Source organism: Pseudoliparis swirei, chromosome 17, assembly GCF_029220125.1.
Source record: "Pseudoliparis swirei isolate HS2019 ecotype Mariana Trench chromosome 17, NWPU_hadal_v1, whole genome shotgun sequence".
Classification (NCBI taxonomy): Eukaryota; Metazoa; Chordata; class Actinopteri; order Perciformes; family Liparidae; genus Pseudoliparis; species Pseudoliparis swirei.
Window position 1 is genome coordinate 1,789,279 of NC_079404.1, and position 20,893 is coordinate 1,810,171.

Genomic DNA, 20,893 nt, shown 5'->3' on the forward strand with positions numbered 1-20,893 from the left:
TGCTGCATGCAAAAGACTTTTCGGTGTCACGTCTACTTTTAGGATTCTGCCGGTGTTCGCACGACACGCTGCGGACGCAGGGCGCGTTGGACCGGGCGGGAACGGAGAGGGCGCCAATGGTGGGAACCAATGGTGGGAACCAATGGCGGTGCCAATGAAGGGAACCAATGGTGGGAACCAATGGCGGCGCCAATGAAGGGAACCAATGTTGGCTCCGAGTCGGTTGGGGTTTAGGGGGGGGGGGGGCTGGTAAAGAAAAACAACCAACCTTAATCGTCATGACTCAGACGTAGGATGACGTTCTGCGTCTCCGGGCTGAAGAAGTCGTTTTGCGGTGATTGTCGATGTCGTTGTGTGACGTCTGATCCGTCGTCCGTACGCCGAGAGCTGTGTTCGCTTTAACCGTCGTCAGCCTCCGACATCGAAGTCCTGTGAAGCTTCATGACTCGTGTCTGCACACGTATATATATGTGTGAATATGTCTCGTACACACACTGCACATACACGGACACACACACAGCCGTCTGATCCGAAGGCGCCACAACGAGCTTCGCCTGAGAGCCGACGTTTTGGATTTTAGTTTTTCCGCCGTTGACGAAAACAAAACGAGAAGAAAAAAATAAGCGCAAGTTTATGTCTCCGAGTGCAACCAAAGAGCTCACGTGTTCGACCTTGAAGCGAGACACGTTTGACCTTGAAGCGAGACGCGTTTGACCTTTAAACGAGACGCGTTTGACATTGAAGCGAGACGCGTTTGACATTGAAGCGAGACGCGTTTGACCTTGAAGCAAGACACGCTTGACCTTGAAGCGAGATGCGTTTGACCTTGAAGCGAGATGCATTTGACCTTGAAGCAAGACACGTTTGACCTTGAAGCGAGACGCGTTTGACCTTGAAGCGAGACTCGTTTGACCTTGAAGCGAGACACGTTTGACCTTGAAGCGAGATGCGTTTGACCTTGAAGCGAGATGTGTTGACCTTGAAGCGAGATACGTTTGACCTTGAAGCGAGATGCGTTTGACCTTGAAGCAAGACACGTTTGACCTTTAAACGAGATGCGTTTGACATTGAAGCGAGACGCGTTTGACCGTGAAGCAAGACACGCTTGACCTTGAAGCGAGATACATTTGACCTTGAAGCAAGACACATTTGACCTTGAAGCAAGACTCATACGACCTTGAAGCGAGACACGTTTGACCTTGAAGCGAGATGCGTTTGACCTTTAAATGAGACGCGTTTGACCTTGAAGCAAGACATGTTCGACCTTGAAGCGAGACACGTTTGACCTTGACACGATAGATTAGACCTTGAATGTGACATGTTCGACCTTGAAACGAGACCGTCGGACACCCGTAGAAAAATCGCAACCGCCACCTGTAGGAGACGCCAGGAAAGGTTTGTTTGATTTACGATGAGGGGGAACAGGTGGGAGGGAGAGTCGGGGGGGGGGGGGGGTAAAGAAAACGTTGAAGCTACTGGAGGTTGATGAACTGAGCTCTGCACGTGCTCTCACTACATGGGGGGGGGGGGGGGGTATAAGGTTGTGCAAACTGGGGTCGACATAATCATCCAGATTTTTTTTTCTCCTGCGAAGCTTGAAGTAACGGACCTGCTAAATAAAGGGGGGCGAGGGGGGGGGCTACATCGAGTCCGTGGGTTGTCTCCTCCCTCCTTTTTCTTTCTCTTTGTTTTGTTCCTTTTCTCATTTTAGTCGCAAACTGTTTTTATTTTTTTATTTTGTGCTTTTAGGATAAAATGTTTTTGTCGTCCAAGAGAAATGAATTTAAACTAAAGCTGAAGACATTTTTATTTTTAAGGTCAGAAAAAAAAGTACAAAGACGCTGAGTCATTAGTTTCCCTGTGAAAGTGAATTCTGGGTAATTTCTGTGGCGTTTCTTTCCCAGACGACTTTTCTTTGTTTCCTTCTCTACGATGTTAATTGTGCACGAACTCTTTGAATCGAGCAGTTTGACGGTCGGCAGTTAATTTAGTTAAAAGACGACAAAAAAAAGAAAGGAAAGAAAAGAAAAGCGCTTTCTGACTGACGAGATCTTTTGCAATACCTCAAGTTTAAAATATATTAGGAGATAAACTCATATTTCTAAATAAGTTTATTCAGATGAAAATATATATATAAATGTAATTCTTCAAGAGAAATGATTTAACAGATGGTTGACCTTTTTTAAATTATTTTCAATCATGCTTATTTACTTTTATTTTCAGATTTTTGTTGTTGTTGAAAGCAACTGAAGGAGCTCGAGCTTTATGACTAACGATGTCGTTAGAGAGAGGACCGCCCGGTGGACGTCGGGGGGAACGCTCCGCTGGGGGAAATATGTCGGAATATCAGAGAGAAAAAGAAATACAACTATCAGGTGTTCACGAGAGAAAAAAACGAAACATATTTCCCACGTTTTTTGTATATTTATAATCAAATCATTTACTATGCTGACCAGAGGTGTGAAAGAGATCTTCTGTTCATTATTTTTTTAAGAGAAGTTTTTTATGTTTCCTAAAAATAAAAAAAGAGAAGTATGTCCTCCTTTTTTTTCATTTTGTAAAAAAAAAAAGACAAAAAAAGGGCAGCGTGACCCCCGATGTGGAGAGAGAGAGAGACAGCTGGAGGCACAGAGAGAGAGAGAGAGAGAATGTTCTTAACGTGTTCCCACCTGTCCGGATGGAAAGCCCCCCAGGTGCGTCACATGACCGGCGGCCTTCTGCTCACGCAACACTTGAATTCGTCCCTTTTGTTTAACGGCCGACGGCCTCGACTCTTTGTTGTATTGTGCAATACTGTTTGTACTGTTTGTAGAAAAGAAGAAAAAAAGAGGTATAAATCTTTATTGCAGAATTATTTTCATTGCATTGTGATTCACTCAAATCATTTTCTACCGTGTTTACCTGTTCTACCTGCTCGTACCTTCCAGTAGTGATGTAGCCTTTGTACTGACAAGCGTTCTTTATTTTTTAGAGAGTTTTGCTAACAAAAAAAGAAGAAAAAAAGAGAAATGAATTTAAACATTTTCATTTTTTCTTTCTTCATATTCTTCTTTCTCGGACATTATTAGTTATTTCTTCGGGAGAATTTCATATCTGGTTAAATGTCAATAATATTATTTTGTATTTTTTACTTCCTACGATGATAATTCTTTAAAAATTTAGTTTTCTTTCTCATTTTCTTTCTCCAAATAGTTTTTTAAAGCTGAAAAACAAACAACTTTGTGATATTGTTCCTAAAGTGTCTCGATTCTTGAATAATAAGCTTTGTGTGTGAACCGTGTCGCTTACATTATAAATGATTTAGAGAGGAACTGTGAGGACGGACTGCTGGCTGTTGATTCACAACGTAAACAAACGGGCAATAAAATACAAATGAATGTCGTGATGTCATGATGGAAGATGGACAACGCCACTGGCCATTTACATCGCCGCTTCACCACTATCACGACTCTACAATAACTCCTCCTCCTCCCCTCACACCAGTGTGATTGTATTTAAGTATGAATGTAAATGTGGGAAGAGCGTCTATAACTGTAGAATATTAATTATTCGTAGGAGGCACATTAACGGTGTGAAGTGTTTTTATTCTTCCAAGACAAACTTGGTTTTTTATACATATTTTGTATTATTAATCCTACATTTATCTTCCTAAATTGCCTTAAAAAAATAGTTTAACGTTTAGGGAAATTCTTATTTTTTGCCACTTTTGACATCGTGACACATGTTAAAGCTACAGCAACGGTTATCTTAGCATTAGAGCCATTAGCTTAGCATTAGATCCATTAGCTTAGCATTAGAGCCATTTCCCTAAATGTATTCAGCAATTGTTTAAAAGTTTTTTTAAACATCCATTTGGGTTTTTAGATCTCCAGTGAACGTTCTCCACGTGTTCATCTCCTCGCCCTTTTTTATTTATTATAACAGTGTAAACGTGCAAATGAAAAAGATAAATTGGTTTGATGACGGCAACATTTTGATATATATTCCTCTCGATATACGTATGTATTTCATGTAACTTGGGTATGATGCTGTATATTCATGGGTCGGTGAACACTGTCGTCATGTTTTGCTCAATAGATAAATAAATGTACCTTTTTCTCTTTCCCGCCCCAACAAACTAACTACTTTTGAAAAATGTACTTACGGATTATTTATTTCAAATCAAGGCGTATTGTGGTTTGTGTTTTTATTTCCACCTGGTCGGCTGCAGTGAAACATGCGACGGCTTCAGCGGAGTTCACACCTCCATTTTTCATTTTCTGTATCAATAAGCAAATCTTATTAAAAACGTAGTTGTGCGACGCTGTGAAACTTTGTGTCTTTGGCTTCTTTTCTCCGTGGAGTTCAGAGGCTTTACGGGAATAACATCTTTTATATTCATACTAGTCAGAAAGTAGGAAAAACAACATTCTGTGTCTAATAAATAAAATAAATGTACTTCCCTGGATGAGCCGGTCACATGATCGCAGAAAGACGAGCTCAGATAATCTGTAAACTCTTGAGTTCTTACATTATATATCTGAATTATTAAATTTTTTTTTAAATCGTGACATTTATAAAGAGCTTCGCTGTAAAAAATTAGAAATGTGTTGGTATTGATTTTTCTGTTGGACTTAATTATAAAATGTCCAATAAGCAGCTTCAACGTCACAGAATGACCTCAAACTTCCATCTGAAGCGCCTGCATGTTTCAGAATGAGGCTGTAATGAAGTCTCATGGATCCTGACTCCACCACGCCCTCTAGTGGCCATCGCTGTTCACGCGCAAAGAAGAAGAAGAAGAGTGTAGTTCAAAGGTCTGTAGAATTTATTTAAATTCCACCGTCATCATAAACAAAAAGCAGCAATTACAGGAATATGTACAAGTCTTTTTTTCTCTTTATGTTAAAATACTGGCGACGTCCGCTGGGCTCCACGGTCAGTCACCCGATATATATTCATCTATATATTGAGTTCCTATGTCGGCTGTGTTTTAGTTATTGCTTCGAGACATCCGTGACTCCTTATCGTGACCTTCTCTAAGGTGTGTGTGTGTGTGTGTGTGTGTGTAGCCTGGTGGCCGTGGCGTGCTACTGCAGGGAGTGCATGAAGCTGTCCAGGTTGTACTCCGTGTCGTACTGCTGCTGGTCCCAGAGCTCCCCGAGGCCGTCCAGCACCGACTTCATGGAACTCTTCCCCGAGGCCGCCGCTCCCACCGGCTCGCCCTTCTCCCCCTGAAACGGAGAGCAGATGGTTTTGTCCAACGTGAACAGGTCATCGGGTTGGTTCAGTCCAACGTGAGCAGGTCATCGGGGTGGTTCAGTCCAACGTGAACAGGTCATCGGGGTGGTTCAGTCCAACGTGAGCATGTCATCGGGGTGGTTCAGTCCAACGTGAGCAGGTCATCGGGGTGGTTCAGTCCAACGTGAGCAGGTCATCGGGGTGGTTCAGTCCAACGTGAGCATGTCATCGGGGTGGTTCAGTCCAACGTGAGCAGGTCATCGGGGTGGTTCAGTCCAACGTGAACAGGTCATCGGGGTGGTTCAGTCCATCGTGAGCATGTCATCGGGGTGGTTCAGTCCAACGTGAGCAGGTCATCAGGGCGTTGTCAGGAATACATCATAATGTCGTGAGGCATTCGAGGAGATTTAAAAACAGCAGCTTCGCTCATTAAATGTGTGAATTTGAGTTCTAATGAGATGCTTCTTGATTTTATTCAGTCAATCTATAATAGAATAATAATATGATTACTTATTATTATATATAATAATTATATTATTCTATTATAATAGAATATTTTATTGCAATCAATACAATATTATATAATAGACAAAACAGAAACTGAAAAGGTAGAATCAAAAAATGCTTATATACTGCTATCCTAAATTATTATAATCAAATAAATCAGAAAATGAATATTAAAAAAATCCAGATATGTTTCAATCAGACTTATAACCCTCATAAATTGTTTTATAAATATTTTTTGGAAAACCAAAAATTAGTTGACATACGTGGAATTTATGTACACAGGAAGTTTTAAGTCTTAAATTAATGCATATAAAAAGATCATTTACATATTCTGAAGAATGTATAATAAAGCATATATGTGTACCTGTAAGGTTGATTGTATAAAGTGTTTTATGGATCAGAACTACAGGACGAGATGTTGTGAGTTTCTCTCGAGGCCGTGGTCGTTTCTAGGAAGAGGCTTTTATTTTGAAGGCGTGCTACGCACCTTGTCCAGGCTGAAGAGGTTGAGCAGCTGGTCCGTGCCCATGCTCTGCAGGCTGGCGTTGTCCTGGCTGATGACGGTGTTGGCGATGCTGATCTTGAACTTCTGCAGACCCATGATCTTCTCCTCCAGCGTGCCGCGCGTGATCAGCCGGTAAACGTTCACCACGCGCTTCTAAACGCCGGAACACAAGCGAGGGTCAACATGGCTCGTGTGTACCTGTCCACATGGTTCATATACATGTTGGTGTGTGTACCTGTCCACATGGTTCATATACATGTTGGTGTGTGTGTACCTGTCCACATGGTTCATATACATGTTGGTGTGTGTGTACCTGTCCACATGGTTCATATACATGTTGGTGTGTGTGTACCTGTCCACATGGTTCATATACATGTTGGTGTGTGTGTGTGTGTGTGTGTGTACCTGTCCACATGGTTCATATACATGTTGGTGTGTGTGTGTGTGTGTACCTGTCCACATGGTTCATATACATGTGTGTGTGTGTACCTGTCCACATGGTTCATATACATGTTGGTGTGTGTGTGTGTACCTGTCCACATGGTTCATATACATGTTGGTGTGTGTACCTGTCCACATGGTTCATATACATGTTGGTGTGTGTACCTGTCCACATGGTTCATATACATGTTGGTGTGTGTGTACCTGTCCACATGGTTCATATACATGTTGGTGTGTGTACCTGTCCACATGGTTCATATACATGTTGGTGTGTGTACCTGTCCACATGGTTCATATACATGTTGGTGTGTGTGTGTGTACCTGTCCACATGGTTCATATACATGTTGGTGTGTGTGTACCTGTCCACATGGTTCATATACATGTTGGTGTGTGTGTACCTGTCCACATGGTTCATATACATGTTGGTGTGTGTGTACCTGTCCACATGGTTCATATACATGTTGGTGTGTGTGTGTGTGTACCTGTCCACATGGTTCATATACATGTTGGTGTGTGTGTGTGTGTGTGTACCTGTCCACATGGTTCATATACATGTGTGTGTGTGTGTGTGTGTGTACCTGTCCACATGGTTCATATACATGTTGGTGTGTGTGTGTGTGTGTACCTGTCCACATGGTTCATATACATGTTGGTGTGTGTGTGTGTGTGTACCTGTCCACATGGTTCATATACATGTTGGTGTGTGTGTGTGTACCTGTCCACATGGTTCATATACATGTTGGTGTGTGTGTGTGTGTACCTGTCCACATGGTTCATATACATGTTGGTGTGTGTGTGTGTGTACCTGTCCACATGGTTCATATACATGTTGGTGTGTGTGTGTACCTGTCCACATGGTTCATATACATGTTGGTGTGTGTGTGTGTACCTGTCCACATGGTTCATATACATGTTGGTGTGTGTGTGTACCTGTCCACATGGTTCATATACATGTTGGTGTGTGTGTGTGTGTACCTGTCCACATGGTTCATATACATGTTGGTGTGTGTGTGTGTGTACCTGTCCACATGGTTCATATACATGTTGGTGTGTGTGTGTGTGTGTGTACCTGTCCACATGGTTCATATACATGTTGGTGTGTGTGTGTGTGTGTACCTGTCCACATGGTTCATACATGTTGGTGTGTGTGTGTGTGTGTACCTGTCCACATGGTTCATATACATGTTGTGTGTGTGTGTGTGTGTACCTGTCCACATGGTTCATATACATGTTGGTGTGTGTGTGTGTACCTGTCCTATCCGGTGGGCCCGGTCCACATGGTGTGTGTGTGTGTGTGTGTGTACCTGTCCTATCCGGTGGGCCCGGTCCACATGGTGTGTGTGTGTGTGTACCTGTCCTATCCGGTGGGCCCGGTCCACATGGTGTGTGTGTGTGTGTGTACCTGTCCTATCCGGTGGGCCCGGTCCACATGGTGTGTGTGTGTGTGTGTACCTGTCCTATCGGTCCACATGGGTGTGTGTGTGTGTGTACCTGTCCTATCCGGTGGGCCCGGTCCACATGGTGTGTGTGTGTGTGTGTGTACCTGTCCTATCCGGTGGGCCCGGTCCACATGGTGTGTGTGTGTGTGTGTGTGTGTACCTGTCCTATCCGGTGGGCCCGGTCCATGGCCTGCAGGTCCCTCATGGGGTTCCAGTCGTGCTCCACGAACACCACGGTGTCGGCGCCCGTGAGGTTCAGGCCGAGCCCGCCGACGTGCGTGGTGAGCAGCAGCACGTCGATGGACGGGTCGTTGTTGAACCTGAGAGCCGGAGGGGAACCGTCAACAACAACAACAACAACGGCGGCGACCGAGTCCACCCACCTGGAGACGATGGCGTGGCGCTGGCCGGCCGGCACGCTGCCGTCCAGCCGCAGGTAGGTGATGGTGGGCAGCTTGGGCCGCAGCAGGTCCATCTCCACGATGTCCAGCATGCTCTTCAGCTGGCAGAACACCAGCACGCGGTGCGGCGCCACCACCGCCTCGGCGCCGCCGTCCGGCCCGCCGCCACCGCCCAGACCGCAGTCCAGCAGCAGCTGGTGGGGGGGGAGGGGGCGGAGTTTAGTTTCACAACCCAGCGGGTCCGTGTGCATTTATGTGTAACTACGCATTTATTATGTATTTGTGTGCAACCGTGTGTAAGTGTGTTTATTGTGTATTTGACCGCAGTCCAGCAGCAACTGGGGCGAGAGCGGGAGTTTAGTTTCTCAACTCGTCTGTGTGCGTGTAACTGTGTGTATATGTGTGTAACTGTTTATTGTGTATAACTATGTGTATAACTATGCGTTTGTGTATTTGTGTGTAACTACATGTTTATTATGTAGTTGTGTGTAACAATGTGTTTTTTATGTATAACTATGCATTTGTGTATCGGTGTATAACTATCTGTATATTGTATAACTATATGTTTATTATGTATAATTATGCGGTTGTGTATTTGTGTGTAACTACATGTTTATTATGTAGTTGTGTGTAACTATGTGTTTATGATGTATAACTATGCATTTGTGTATAACTATGTGTATATTGTATATCGGTGTATAACTATCTGTATATTGTATAACTATATGTTTATTATGTATAATTATGCGTTTGTGTATTTGTGTTAAATGATATGTGGTCTAAAGCTTTGTTGGCGAGAGCGACGGATCATCTGGGATTATTAAAGAAACACAACCAACAGCTGAAAATTCCTCGAGTGTATTTATAGATAATTAAATGATATGTGGTCTAAAACTTCTTTGTTGGTAACTGATTGCTCTTTATTAACATTATTACTCACTTTATTATTATTACTCATTTTATTATTACTCACTTTATTATTATTACTCACTTTAATATTACTCACTTTATTATTATTATTACTCACTTTATTATTATTATTACTCACTTTATTATTATTACTACTCACTATGTCGGCCAAACATACTTTTGATCTTCTGAATGTTCCACAAATGGAAAATATATTTTAAAAAAATGTGTCGAATGACATTTTTGAATAATCTTTTTTTTTTTTTTTTACGAGGTCTTAAATGAGTTTATAGAACCGTGGGAATGTGTGAAGTCTTTGCTCCGTGATCTTGTATCACAGTCAGTTATTCCTTAAATGAAAGCATGCACCAGGTGAGCCCCCCCCCCTACCTGCTTGAGGGCGGACAGCTTGGGCGCGTGCTGCAGGTCCCTCAGGCTGGAGCTCTGCGCCGCCAGCTGGGCGCTGATGCGTTTGAACTCGGGGTGCTGCGGCGTCAGCACCAGGCTGGGGTGGTTGCACAGCTTCCTCAGGTACTGCAGCGCCTGAAGGTAGCAGAGGTCACGGGGTCGAGGTCGTGAGGAGGTGGTGACGCTTACACTGTAAACCACAGGGGGCGCTAGCGTGCCAAACTAACTGAGGATTCCAAAGCATAGTTTATAACCTTAAATACCTCAAATGAATGAGACCATAGTTTAGATTAAAAGAATAAATATTTATGTCTTTCAGTTGCGGTGCGTTCACTTGCATCAAGGAAAAATTGCGAGTATGAAATAGCGTATGGCTGCTTATATTTAGAGCGTCTTTCTATTAACTCTGCGTAAATGAAAATAACAAATTTCCATGATTTTTCCACAACTTTGGGGATTTCTCTCTTCCCTATTGCCTGGAAATAATCATTTTAAAATTCCAGGACTTTTCCAGGTTTTCCATGACTGTAGGAACCCCGTGTATCAGAACCTTGCACTTGCAGCATGTATCTAAGAGCGTATGCCGGCTTATATTTAGAGCATCATTTTTTTTAAAGCATATTAATTATCAGAGTAAATTAACATAAATATAACATTTCCCTGATTTTTTCCAAAAAGTTGGGGATTTTTTTAAGGACTGTTCCAGGCCTGGAAATAAACATTTTAATATTCCAGGATTTCCCAGGTTTTCCATGACTGTAGGAACCCCGTGTATCAGAACCTCACACGTGCAGCGCGTATGTAAGAGCGTATGCCGGCTTATATTTAAACCTCATTCTTTTACAAGCATAATAATTAATTAAAACTTGGCGTAAATTAACATAAATAACAAATTTCCCTGATTTAAAAAAAAAAAAGTTGGGGATTTTTTTAAGGACCGTTTCAGACCTGGAAATAAACATTTTATTATTCCAGGATTTCCCAGGTGAACCCCGCTTCACGTTTGCGAGCTGCAGCAGGTACCTGGAAGACGTGGCCCGTGGCCTTCAGTTTGGGCTTATCCTCCTCTTCCTCGGGGGCCGTGCTGGAGATGCTGTCCTCCACGCTGGCCTTCGCCCGGGACTTTGCAAAGTCTTCGTACAGCTGAACCTGCAGGTGAGATAGAACCGTCGAGCTGCAGGTGCGTCTCGAGAACAGACCGATACGACCTCTGAGTGCTGGGGGACGCACCTGGAGAGGACTCAGGTTGCAGTAGTAGTCCTGGATTATCTTCGGGGGGAGGTCCTGGAGGACGTCCTCCTTCATCCTCCTCAGAAGGAACGGGAGCACCTGTCGGTGGAGGGCCTCCATGGCCAGCACACCTGAGGGGGAGGAGCCTACATTAACCACCGCGAGTGACGGTTCATTTAAATAAAGAAGAGCAGTAGATACTGTATATTAGTTAGTTACTGTATGTTAATTACTGTATACTACTTAGTTACTGTATATTAGTTAGTTACTGTATACTACTTAGTTACTGTATATTAATTACTGTATACTACTTAGTTACTGTATATTAATTACTGTATACTACTTAGTTACTGTATATTAATTACTGTATACTACTTAGTTACTGTATATTAATTACTGTATACTACTTAGTTACTGTATGTTAATTACTGTATACTACTTAGTTACTGTATATTAGTTAGTTACTGTATATTAATTACTGTATAATACTTAGTTACTGTATATTAATTAGTTACTGTATGTTAATTACTGTATACTACACTTAGTTACTATATATTAATTACTGTATACTAGTTAGTTACTGTATACTATAGTTAGTTTCTGTATATTAATTAGTTACTGTATACTACAGTTAGTTAACAGTATATTAGTTAGTCAACTGTATATTACATTTAACTATTTTGCATTTAGCTCATAATAATGAATCCACACCAACATTAAAAGGTGTTAATTTAAATAAGGCCGTATTAGGTTATAACCGGTTGGCTCACCGGCCTCCTGCTCCCGCGAGGAGCTCTTGGCGTCCCGGCTGGCAAGGATGGGTTTCCCGTAGCGGGCGGCGAACTGCCGCTCCGTTCCCAGGAAGCCGGGCATGAGGAAGTCGAACAGGGACCAGAGCTCCAGGACGTTGTTCTGGGGAGGAGACGCGTCACGCTGCGAGCCAAACACGGGGAACGCAACGAGGGGGAGGGGCTTACCTGGATGGGCGTTCCCGATAAGATGATCCGGAAGTTGGCCGCCAGCTGCTTGATGGCTTTGGAGAGTTTGGTTTTCCCGTTCTTGATCACGTGACCCTCGTCCAGGATGCAGTAATTGAATTTGATATTCCTAAAAAAACAATTAAAATCGTTAGTTGAAAACGGAGCGCCTCCTAAAACAAAAGGTTTTTAATTGTAGCACCTAAAGAAGTCGATGTCGTTCCGGACGACGTCGTATGACGCCACCACCAGGTTGTGTTTCTTCACTTGCTGCTGCAGCCTGAAAACAAAATGTTGGTTTAGGTTCAATTAGTACAATGTAAACAAGACAATATGTACTGTATACAGTCAGTTACTGTATACTAGTTACTTAACTGTAATATACAGTTAAGTAACTAATACAGTTAAACTAATAGTTAGTTCCTGTATTTTACATTTAGCTCATAATGAATCTAGTCGTCCTCCTAATCCTGAAGGTGTGAAGCCCTCCAGACCTCCTCCTCCAACTCTCATCCTGAAGGTGTGAAGACCTCCTCCTCCTCCTCTAACTCTCATCCTGAAGGTGTGAAGACCTCCTCCTCTTCCTCCTCCTCCTCCTCCTCTAACTCTCATCCTGAAGGTGTGAAGACCTCCTCCTCTAACTCTCATCCTGAAGGTGTGAAGACCTCATCCTCTAACTCTCATCCTGAAGGTGTGAAGACCTCCTCCTCCTCTAACTCTCATCCTGAAGGTGTGAAGACCTCCTCCTCCTCTAACTCTCATCCTGAAGGTGTGAAGACCTCCTCCTCCTCCTCTAACTCTCATCCTGAAGGTGTGAAGACCTCCTCCTCTAACTCTCATCCTGAAGGTGTGAAGACCTCCTCCTCTAACTCTCATCCTGAAGGTGTGAAGACCTCCTCCTCTTACTCTAATCCTGAAGGTGTGAAGACCTCCTCCTCCTCCTCTTCCTCTAATCCTGAAGGTGTGAAGCCCTCCAGACCTCCTCCCCCTCACCTCATGCGCTCCGTGGGCGGCCCGGTGTAGTGCAGCGGGTTGAGGAACTCTTTGGTGCAGAACTTGGCCACCTCGTCCACCCAGTGGCCGGTGAGCGTGGGCGGACACAGCACCAGGGAGGGCAGCGGGCTGCTGTCCGGGGCCTTGGTCCGGGCATATTCCTGAGCCCTGAACACGCAGACACACACAAAGACACAGTAGATTTACTTGCACGGGAAAACAAATTAAAAGCTTTGTGCATTGTTTCACAGCAGGTGGCAGACTCAGAGGAGATTAATACCATATCAAACAAAGACCTTTAAGCTCAACACACCTTCATGTCTTCATGCAGACGACCGACAGACACTCAGCCTCAAGCTGACATGAATAGTTTACATCAATTTAAATAATCACAAAACAAAGCAAGCCTTAATTCCCTTTTATCGAGATGACCTAGATCCATACTTTGGGATATAATAGAGCATATACTATATAGTAGTATATTAATTTTTGACCATGATCACACACATCAGCATATAAACAACTGCTTAAAAAGCGACAACATGGATTTAGATTCATATCCAACGATATATAAATCATGCGAGTGTCGATGAAGGTGAAGCATACCTGAGGTAGTAGTCTCCTGCCAGGATGCAGATGGACTGCAGCGTCTTGCCGAGGCCCATGTCGTCACACAGGATGCCGTGCAGCTTGTACTTGTTGAGGAAGGACAGCCAGTTCACTCCGTCCTGCCCGGCGACAAAGACACGCACTGAGATACGCGGCGAGCTGCCGGGCCGAGGACACGGCGGCGCCGCGTCAAAGCGGTCGCCACCGTCGTTCTGCTGCTGGTTCCAGAAGGAACACGCCTCCAGCCCACTGCTCTGAAGTTACCGCTGGTCAGCAGAGTTAGACCTCATCCCGACTCGAGGTGAAGAAACACAAAACTCTAGCGTACCCCAGGAGGTTTTGATCATTCCTCTGCAGAGGCTCGGCACCCACCTGCTGGTACTTCCTGAGCTCGGCCTTAATGGGAACGGGGATCTTGTAGTTCTCCAGTTTCCTGCCGTCTAGCAGTTGCTCCAGGAAGTGGCGTTCTCTGGCCTTCTGGCGGATCAGGTCGGCGGACATGGCGGGGGGGTCCGGTATGCCGGCCTGGCGGAGGACAGAGGGAGGAAACGGAGCGGATGGGGTTGGGGACTGAAAACCAGTGACAATATGGAGAGACCGGTGATGACCAGCGCAGCCGGAACTCAGATTAGTACCGGGACGTTGATGCAAGAAGGCCAACAAATAATAAATGAGCCGTTATCAGGGTTCTTACGCATGGATTTCCAGGATTTTTCCATGACTTTTTCATGACTTTCAACCAAATTTCCACGACCAAACTGAAAACTCGGTATAAACATGAACAATTTAGAAAATGTTGTGCGTTTTTGGAGCGACTTTCTTTAAAATACATCTTAATTATTTCAAACTCGGCGTAAATGAACATCTGATTATAACTCATTTCCATGACTTTTATGATTTAAGTTTTTTCCATGACTCTTCCAGGCCTGTAAATGACCATTTTCAAATCCCATGGCTTTTCCAGGTTTTCCATGACCGTACGAACCCTGCAAATTTGTAATTTGTGAAATTGGGCTATACAAATAAACTGAATTGAATTGAATTATGACCATGTGTAAGCTAGCTGCGAGCTAGCGCGACCGTCTGATATCCGTTCTTTGTAGGTGCTCCACGAGAACGGCTTCTACAGGGAATCTGGCCGGAGAGGTTTTTAATGGCCTCATTCTCAAGCGTGGTTTTCTTCTTCTTCATTTTAAAGTATCGGTTCAGGCACCTGTATCGTTTTAAAAGCCCCGGTTTACCCGTCCCTAGCCGTGAGTGTAACAGCCGGCGGGCTCGTACCTCGAGGGGCAGCAGGCGGATGAGCGTGGCGAAGCACTGCGTGGCCATGAAGCGGATGCTGTCGCTGGGGTCGCTCATGCGGCCGAGCACCGGCACCACGAGCAGCACGATGTAGGGCACGATGTCCACGTCCAGCTGCTCCATGATGCCTGAGACGCGCTAGTCAAGGATGCTACTGTGAGGGGGGGGGGGGGGGACACGGCAGCGACACGTTTCCATTGTGCGGTGGATACAGGCCAACGCCTCGATGGCTCCCTCCTGTTTGGTGCAGTCGTCGATGGCGGCCAACCAGGGGAGGACGCACTCGAGGAAGCCGGTCATGGTCTCCAGCATGGCGATCTTGCTGAGCACGCCGACGCAGCGGGCGGCCATGTGGCGCACCGCGGTGTACGGGTGCTGCAGGCAGGTGAACAGATGGGGGAGGTGCTCGAGCAGCTAGAGGGCAAAAAGAAAGAAAAGACATTCAACAATTTGAAATATCCGGCATCTGTGCCAAAGAAGTTTCCAATACTTTCACGTTAACTTTACCAGAGGCTTGAGCTCAGCCGCCATGGCCCCGGCCATGACCTCCAGCACCTGTAGGGAGTTGACCAGCTCCTGAGCTGCAGCGTCTCCCCTCTCCAGCTGGAGCTGCCCGTCTGGAGCAGCCAACAGACACGCCGGGATCAGAGGACGGAAACACTGGACGACTCATCAGAGAACGTCAGAAGGCATAAATACTTGTAATAAATAAAAGCCGTCCATCCGAGATTAAAGATCAACCCCATCAACGCACCAATCTGATGATCTCCAGTCACCACCATCCTCAGCGGCCCCACCGTGTTCTCCCATAAGTACGGCAGAGACGTGGCGAAGTCTGCGCCGAAGTGCTTGGCAACGGTCGTCAGGGAGAACTCTGCTCCTCGCCTCTGGATGAGAAACGGCTTCTTGCTCTAAAAGAAGAATAAATACAGAATATAAATCAGGGTAAGGGACCCGTTTATCTAAATCTACGCCATTCGCCTCCCTGTACCTCGTCGTTGTCGATGCAGATGGTGCTGCCGGGAGGGAGCTCCGTGGTGAGGTTCTTGGGGGCTTTAGGGGCCGGGCCCCTCTTACTGGTGATGGCAAACGCTGCCCTCTGGTGGAGGTACAGGGTGATGATGCCGCGGGTTTTGTTGACCATGTGATAAGTGCAATCTTTCTCCAGCCCACTGCCTGCAGGGGTGAATACGAAGGAGTGAAAGATTATAGTCAGACAAAGACATGTCATTGTCTCTCTTCTCCCCCCCCCCCCCCTCTCTTTACTGATGATGCATCACGTCCTTGTTTTCGACCAATAGCGTCGCACATTGATAGAGAAGCACACTGCCAATGACACCACTATGGTTCATTTAAATGCACATTATTTTTGTAAGGACACTTGCATTTTGTATTTTCTTGAGACTATATTCCACTTAAGAAATGAGCCCTTTATAAATTCAACTACACTCGACTGTCTTGTCAGTAGAATGACTAAAAGTTAATGAACTTTTGAATCTTTTGTTGGTAGGCGTAAAACAATTCGCCCGCCGCTTTGACCTTTGGCGTTGTCCAGCGTGGGGGGGACGGGGCAGGCGGCCGAGGGCGTGACCGCGGAGTCGATGCAGGCCGAGGCACACAGGTTCTTAAGGATCTTGTGGTTGGGGCACGGCGAGCGTCCGGCGCACTGCTGCAGCAGCTTGGCGATGAAGGACGCGGCGTAGCCCTGGATGAGGGTGTTCTCCTCCCGCTTCACCGTCTCCATCAGGGGCCGGACCAGCGGGTTGAGCTTCTCAGGAAGCGCCTGCAGGTTGATGACGGCGCACGCCGTGACCATGTGGACGCGCAGGTGCAGCTGCTGCCAGTCCATGTCGGTCTCCGTCACCGTCGCCTGGGCCTGCTGCCGCTTGCCATCCAGCGCCTGGAACTGGGCGGAGTTCACGTTCAGACCGGCCGTCGACTCCGTGAAGATGGTGGTTACCTAGGGAACAAGAAGGAGGGAGACCGTGAATCCATTGACCTTTGAAGATGAGATTGAAGCCGTTGGGTCAGGAAATAAAGACCTGGAGAGAAACCCAATTATAGCTGGATGACGTGGGGACAAACCACTCGGCATAATAATAAAGACAGACACCTTGAAATGTCGGGCGTCAGTGTAAACTAGTTTTGAGTCATGTTTCTTTGATGATCTCATTCTAAAACCTATGATTTGATTCATGAGGTTTCCGATGAGTTTTCTGCACCTACCAGATCGTTGGCCTGATCGATCGTGAACACGCTGCAGTTGAGGCGGTCCTGCAGGTCGATTTGGGCGTCGGCCAGCAGCGCGATGAGCTGCTTGCACTCGTTCTGCATGCGCGTGAAGGGGATGGCGATCTCGTCGTAGTACAGGTGCTCCGACAGAATGGCCAGAAGGCGAGGCTGCACCATCAGCGACACCACCTGGCAGTCCTGAAGGGGAGAGGTCGGGAACGTCAGTCGCTCCGCGTCCCACGTCCCAAAAAAACCACGATAACAAACGCGAGTGCCTCGAGCCGGCTCACCTTCCGCATCGCGGCCCACTCGCAGAGCACCAGAGCCACGGCGATGCGCTGCAGGGCGGACTTGGAGTTGAGGTGGAAGAGAAGCAGCTGGCCCAGAGACTCGGCCGGGCGGATCTCCTGAGACGCAGCGTTGAGCTGAGGGTCGCAGATGCACCGACACAGAGCGCCCAGCAGTCTGGTTTAGAGACACGAGAGTCAGAGTCAAACTACTTGAGAGGAAGCCACAAGCGCACCTCAAAATCAGGACGGAGAACGTTTTAGCTCTCGCATGCAACAAAACTTACTTGGCAGCCATGAGGCGAGACCGGATGACCACGTAGTCCCTGGTGAGCGGGTCGTCGGTCACCGTCTCTGCTCCGGCGATGTACTCCTGAGTGACTTCCTTCACCTGGATGGTCCCCTGACGGGCCTTCGCACCGGCCTTATCCTGTTGCAGCAACATAAGTCATTTCAGTTCATTGCATTACAGAAAGTGGACGTAAACACACATGTCATGCAAAGTAAGAAGCACTAAATTAAACGTCCTTCTTGAGGTGGATAGAAATATACGTGCACATGCATACATGTATTGTTTCTGCATGAAAATTAAAGCGGTTCCCATTCCTAAATTCATACCCGGAGCGTGGTGTTAAAGTTCTACTTCCTCCCCCAGACTGAAGCTCCTCCTCCAGACGAGTTATTTGCATGAACCTGTCACCCCGAGTTATGTCACCCTGACGTTATAACACACATTTTCCTTTATTTTGACCCCTCAGATCGTTGCATGGTAAAGGACACATACATATATTTACTCCATCAGAAAGACTTCAAGAGGTCAGGAATAGTGAGATTGCTCCAGATTAGCGGAGTTCGCTCTCATCAGTTTGCATCCGATGACCAAGCGGCTGCACAGCGGAGGATCACACGGCAGGTCCAACTCTTCAGTCTCGTGTAGGTAAGAAGGCAGAACGTGTCGCACCTTGCAGCAGCGAGCCTTCACTTCCAGGAGCATGTTGACGTCTATGGGAATCTGCGAGGCCTGCATCATGAGGCAGAGCCAGGCGCCCATCCACGGGCAGCTGGCCGCCACCACGTACTGCTGCGGGGCTCGAGACAGCAGCTCCATCCACACCTGTGCACAAAAACATCATCCATATGAAAGAGGGGAAGTAAGACAGACAGTTCCCTGTCGCGTTAGCCTGGAGGTGTGGGTGCGTACCCTTTGAATGAGCTCCAGGATTTCCTCGTTGCTCTCCAGAATGCAGGACTGGAAGATGTGCCGCAGCATCTCTTGCAGGATGGGGTTGATCCACATTGCACAGCTCTGAAGAACCACCCCAAAAAATACAAAAGATACCCAGCATTCACAGATAAACAGTAATACTGGCTATTTGGACACAGACATGGAGAAGCATGAATTTGATAGTTAAGTCATGCAGGATATTTATGAGTAATCTGCCAGATATTTAATATCTCGTTGCCGTTGCTCAGCTTTACCTCGTCGGCCTTGGACAGCAGCGTGAAGAGTGTTTCCAGCGCCGCCCTCCTCACTGACAATATGGTGTGTCTCAAGAACGGCCAAACCCGAGGGACCAGGACGGTGAGTGACTGCTGCATGCTGAGAAACAAGAAGGGCCATGCAGGGCCGTCATTTGAGAGAACCAAAAAACAACCTTGAATTGTACCTCCTCGTTTCAAAGCGTATACACTAAACCTCCGTCTAGACTTTTAAAGAGGGAGTGGCCATCTAAAGAAGGTTTGCTCAGCGTTGGGCGTGTTATGTGAAGTTCAGCCAACCTCTTGGCACACAGCGGGGACACTTTGCCTTAAAGACGATCGGCGAGCCGGGTCACAAATATCAGTATTTCTAACCTCGTCAATGTCTCGACTGTTATTTATTAAATTAATATAAAATATAGTGTGAGCTTTCATGGAAAACACCAAATTGTCTGGGTGACCCCAAACTTTTATATATATATACACTACCGTTCAAAAGTTTGGGGTCATCCAGACAATTGTGTCTTCCATGAAAACTCACTTTTATTTATCAAATGAATTGAAAATTGAATAGAAAATATAGTCAAGACATTGACAAGGTTAGAAATAATGATTAATATTTGAAGTATTAATTTTGTTCTTCAAACTTTAAGCTCAAAGGAAGGCCAGTTGTATAGCTTATATCACCAGCATAACTGTTTTCAGCTGTGCTAACATAATTGCACAAGGGTTTTCTAATCAGACATTAGTCTTCTAAGGCGATTAGCAAACACAATGTACCATTAGAACACTGGAGTGATAGTTGATGGAAATGGGCCTCTATACACCTCTGGAGATATTTCAATAGAAACCAGACGTTTCCACCTAGAATAGTTATTTACCACATTAACAATGTATAGAGGGTATTTTTGATTAATGTTATCTTTATTGAAAAAACAGTGGTTTTCTTTGAAGAATAAAGACATTTCTAAGTGACCCCAAACTTTTGAACGGTAGTGTGTATATATACAGGACTGTCTCAGAAAATTAGAATATTGTGATGAAGTTCTTTATTTTCTGTAATGCAATTAAAAAAACAAAAATGTCATGCATTCTGGATTCATTACAAATCAACTGAAATATTGCAAGCCTTTTATTTTTTTTTATATTGCTGATTATGGCTTACAGCTTAAGAAAACTCTAAAATCCTATCTCATAAAATTTTAATATTTCCTCAGACCAAGTAAAAAAAAAGATTTATAACAGCTGAGTGTTTGTCAAGGCTCAGGAAACCCTTGCAGGTGTTTCGAGTTAATTAGACAATTCAAGTGATTTGTTTAATACCCTACTAGTATACTTTTTCATGATATTCTAATATTTAGATTTAGGATATTTGAGTTTTCTTAAGCTGTAAGCCATAATCAGCAATAAATCAGAATAAAAGGCTTGCAATATTTCAGTTGATTTGTAATGAATCCAGAATGCATGACATTTTTGTTTTTTTAATTGCATTACAGAAAATAAAGAACTTCATCACAATATTCTAATTTTCTGAGACAGTCCTGTATATATAAATAGAGATTATTATATATATATATATATAAAGAGATTATATATATATATAAATAGAGATTTCATATATAAATATAATATATATAAATAGAGAGTTTATGTGTATATAAATATATATATATATGAATTTAAATTTAAATCCATAGACAAAAAAAGCCTCATTTGTCCATTGAAACATTAGGAAAGTGAGCTCTGGTTTCTGGCAGCAGCCGGATGACACCGACCTGCTCTGGCGGACCTGCGTGTAGGTGAGCAGCGAGGAGAGCAGCGTCATGATGCTGTTGGTGGACGCCGTGAGGTCGTCCAGGTCCAACAGAGCGTCCCACAGCGTGTTCACGATGAAGGGGATCTGAGACAGAGAATCTACATCAAGAAACTGTTGATATTATTCATGAAAACTAA

At 45.0% G+C, this 20,893-nt stretch overlaps 1 protein-coding gene across 1 annotated transcript in view; it reads right to left on the reverse strand.

The window, feature by feature from the left end:
* Window positions 1-4,181: 4,181 nt before the first annotated feature.
* Window positions 4,182-20,893, reverse strand: part of btaf1 (BTAF1 RNA polymerase II, B-TFIID transcription factor-associated) — a 30,173-nt gene continuing 13,461 nt past the window's right edge. Inside the window, exons 13-38 of the mRNA XM_056436311.1 lie at window positions 20,716-20,840; window positions 18,941-19,061; window positions 18,663-18,767; window positions 18,423-18,575; window positions 17,749-17,891; window positions 17,465-17,639; window positions 17,169-17,372; window positions 16,482-16,902; window positions 15,934-16,118; window positions 15,697-15,853; window positions 15,450-15,559; window positions 15,155-15,356; window positions 14,922-15,070; window positions 14,013-14,165; window positions 13,638-13,759; window positions 13,032-13,199; window positions 12,241-12,318; window positions 12,039-12,168; window positions 11,832-11,973; window positions 11,062-11,192; window positions 10,855-10,980; window positions 9,814-9,966; window positions 8,497-8,708; window positions 8,274-8,433; window positions 6,215-6,385; window positions 4,182-5,213 (exon numbers count right to left, since the gene is read on the reverse strand). Of these exons, the coding sequence (XP_056292286.1) occupies window positions 5,070-5,213; window positions 6,215-6,385; window positions 8,274-8,433; window positions 8,497-8,708; window positions 9,814-9,966; window positions 10,855-10,980; window positions 11,062-11,192; window positions 11,832-11,973; window positions 12,039-12,168; window positions 12,241-12,318; window positions 13,032-13,199; window positions 13,638-13,759; window positions 14,013-14,165; window positions 14,922-15,070; window positions 15,155-15,356; window positions 15,450-15,559; window positions 15,697-15,853; window positions 15,934-16,118; window positions 16,482-16,902; window positions 17,169-17,372; window positions 17,465-17,639; window positions 17,749-17,891; window positions 18,423-18,575; window positions 18,663-18,767; window positions 18,941-19,061; window positions 20,716-20,840 (4,140 nt within the window). The 3' untranslated portion in view covers window positions 4,182-5,069. The remainder of the gene's footprint in view (window positions 5,214-6,214; window positions 6,386-8,273; window positions 8,434-8,496; window positions 8,709-9,813; window positions 9,967-10,854; window positions 10,981-11,061; window positions 11,193-11,831; window positions 11,974-12,038; window positions 12,169-12,240; window positions 12,319-13,031; window positions 13,200-13,637; window positions 13,760-14,012; window positions 14,166-14,921; window positions 15,071-15,154; window positions 15,357-15,449; window positions 15,560-15,696; window positions 15,854-15,933; window positions 16,119-16,481; window positions 16,903-17,168; window positions 17,373-17,464; window positions 17,640-17,748; window positions 17,892-18,422; window positions 18,576-18,662; window positions 18,768-18,940; window positions 19,062-20,715; window positions 20,841-20,893) is intronic.